Source organism: Arachis ipaensis, chromosome B10 (assembly GCF_000816755.2).
Source record: "Arachis ipaensis cultivar K30076 chromosome B10, Araip1.1, whole genome shotgun sequence".
Lineage (NCBI taxonomy): Eukaryota > Viridiplantae > Streptophyta > Magnoliopsida > Fabales > Fabaceae > Arachis > Arachis ipaensis.
The window spans coordinates 2,752,733-2,755,763 of NC_029794.2; the positions used below are offsets into that span (position 1 = coordinate 2,752,733).

General features: G+C 27.5%; 1 protein-coding gene across 1 annotated transcript in view; it reads left to right on the forward strand.

The window, feature by feature from the left end:
* The window catches only part of LOC107619921 (GDSL esterase/lipase At1g29670-like), a 5,398-nt gene extending 3,617 nt beyond the window's left edge, over window positions 1–1,781 (forward strand). The window contains exon 4 of the mRNA XM_016322153.2: window positions 1,224–1,781. Coding sequence (XP_016177639.1) covers window positions 1,224–1,673 — 450 coding nt within the window. The 3' untranslated portion in view covers window positions 1,674–1,781. The remainder of the gene's footprint in view (window positions 1–1,223) is intronic.

Genomic DNA, 3,031 nt, shown 5'->3' on the forward strand with positions numbered 1-3,031 from the left:
AACCCAAAAAATCTAACTCATAATATTTCAACATCTATGAATGATGTGTTAATATCTATTTTCTCCTTATTTTTTTAGCATAAAAAATTTATTTTTTCCAAATTTCCATTTAAAATGTTTGCCTAATTATTAGCCTTTTTACTATGTTTAATACACAGTCAAAAATTTTTTAAAAAAACAAGATGTTCACAACTAATTGACAATTTTTTTTATAGTCACCATAGTCATAATAAAACAATAGGTACCACAGAAAACACGTACTATATATTAGCAAACAAAATAGTACACGTACATCATAATTATTTGCAACCCTAAGAAAAAGTTTTTGCTGGCTACAAAGTTGCCAAGCATTCAAGTAATGGACATCTACTAAAAAGATTAAAGCATTCAATTAATAGATATCGACCATAATAAAAGGTTTTTTAATTAAAAATAATGTTATAAGATCAATATAATTTATTATTTTCTGTCAATAATTAGTCACTTATTAGCTATGAAGCACGGACACTTTGCTGAGTTGCCGTGTCTGCGTATCAGACACATTTTGGACACGACACTCACCGACACTCATCTAACACGCGTGTTTGCTGTGTCCAAATCGTATCTCAATAAAAAATAAAAAATTCTTCTCTGGACACACCTAAATACCATCACGTGTCAGTGTGTCCAGTTTTATTCTTAATTTATATTCTTAAAATAAATTTAGATATAGTATATATTATTATTTATTAAAACAAAAAATATTTTAAATACTTGATATAATTAAAATAAGACATTAAAAATAATTTAAAAAATTAATTTATATTTTAATATCAATAAAATATTAAAATATTATTATATTTTATCTAAAAAATACTTTATATTTTATATGTATGCATGTCCCCGTGTCATGTAAAATTTTAAAATTCGCGTGTCGGCGTGTCCCGTGTCGTATCCCGTGTCCGTGTCCGTGTCAGTGTCCGTGCATCATAGCTTATTAGTCAATAACATTAAAAATATTGAGTAAAAATATAATATTAGACTACTAATTAAAAATGTTAACTAATATAATTAAATTGATTGGTCCTTAATTAAACTTTTTGCTTTAATTAATTATTACGACTGGAAAGGTACGTACGTACCCATGCATTAGAGAAAATGACATAAAATAAATTAAAAATTTTGGTAATTATTTAATAAGATAAATAAGCTAATAAGTAATATGATGAGAGTGATTATTGCAGGATCTGCATGATGCTGGAGCTAGAAAGGTTGTAATGGTTGGGCTGGGAGCTATAGGGTGTATTCCTCGTTTTATCAATACAACAACCGGATCATGTAATAATGACTTGAATGCTGCTGCTTTCCTCTTTAATGAAAACCTGAAAGGCCTTGTTGATAGATTCAACAACAAGTCTGATGGCTCCAAATTCACCTTTGTAAACAGCACTGTTGGCGACCTTACTGACCCTTCTCTTGGTTTCATGGTCTTCACCTCCGGCTGCTGCCCGACTCGCGCAGACGGGCAGTGTGCCGAAGGTGGAGTGCCATGCAGCAACAGGAAAGAGTATATCTTCTTCGATTATTTCCATCCAACACAAGCAGTCAACACCTTATCTGCATTCGAAACATATAATGGTACAACTCCAGGATTCACTGATCCAGTGAATATCCAAACCCTCGTTCACTCTTGAATGATTCATCATCATACCTTATAGCTGAGCAGTGTTCCTTAATTACTTTAGATCAAATAAGTTCAGCCTGTTATAAGCATAGAGATTGAAGAAAAAGTGTGTTATATATCTATATGTTAATCTCATACAACAATTGATACATATAATAATCACTAATAATTCTATTAAATACATTTATGGCTAGTAGTGACGAATCCAAAAATATTTAATAATAAAGGCAAAAATAATTTAAAAAATTAACATAAATATATTTAGATATTTAAAATTTAATTTATGTATATTTATTATTATATTATTTTTTTTTATAATTCAGTAGGTAAATACTCCCACAACTTTGTATGTGGTTCCATCTCTACCTACTACACTAACTTTTTGCTATTCCAACTATATTTAACCTAATTCCAATCTAATCCACTAATATTATACTCTAATACAGCCTACTATATCTATCGCCTGGTCATTGTTTTCAATTGTTTGACCTCATATATAAGTAAACTTTGTATGTTGTCACAATAAAATGAATAAATATACAAGTCTATCTATATTCAAATTGGGTAATGATATATATAAGGATAAAATAATAAAATTAAATAATAAAATTAAATAAAAAAGGAAAAACACAACTGCCAAGCTTGCTTTTGGTTAATTGGAACTATATGATGAGTTAATATTTTTAGTCCTAACAATTGGGTAAGCAATTAGTTTAATCTATGATGCTCTAGTTTTAGTACATGCAAACGTAGTTCACTTTAGAAATGTCCCTGAGTTGCGCTTTCTTCTCATACTCATCTTCACGATAAGCTGAGATGATGTGTTATAATTATATTTTATTATTGTAAAATATGATTAGGTTTCAAAATATCTAATTACAAATTAAAATACTAAAATAGTAATTTAAATAATAACATATAATTTAAAATTTAATTTTTTATATTTCATATTTTAAAACTTTGACAATATAATTAAAATGTCTTTTTTGTATATATCGTTAACAATCATTTAAAACTCAACTTTCATAGAACTAGCTCTTAATGATGTTCATAGTTGAAAAAGTTCATTTAATTAGTGTAGTTATTATGAAAAAAATTAAAACTAATTTTAAAAGAAAAAATACAAATGAATAGATAATATTCTTTCGAGTCGATTTTTAAGAAAGAACATCAATCTTATTTAAATTTGAAACTTGATTATTAATTTACGTCCTGGACTCGATCCTTATATCTATTTGGCTCGAACTTGCATATTAGTACTTTATAGTTTTTGTGTGTATTAAAGATAGAATTTGAATGAAAGTGATTTTGTCATTTTGTATAAGAAAAATATTACTTGTATAATAAAATTCAGCTTTTGCTCAGTTT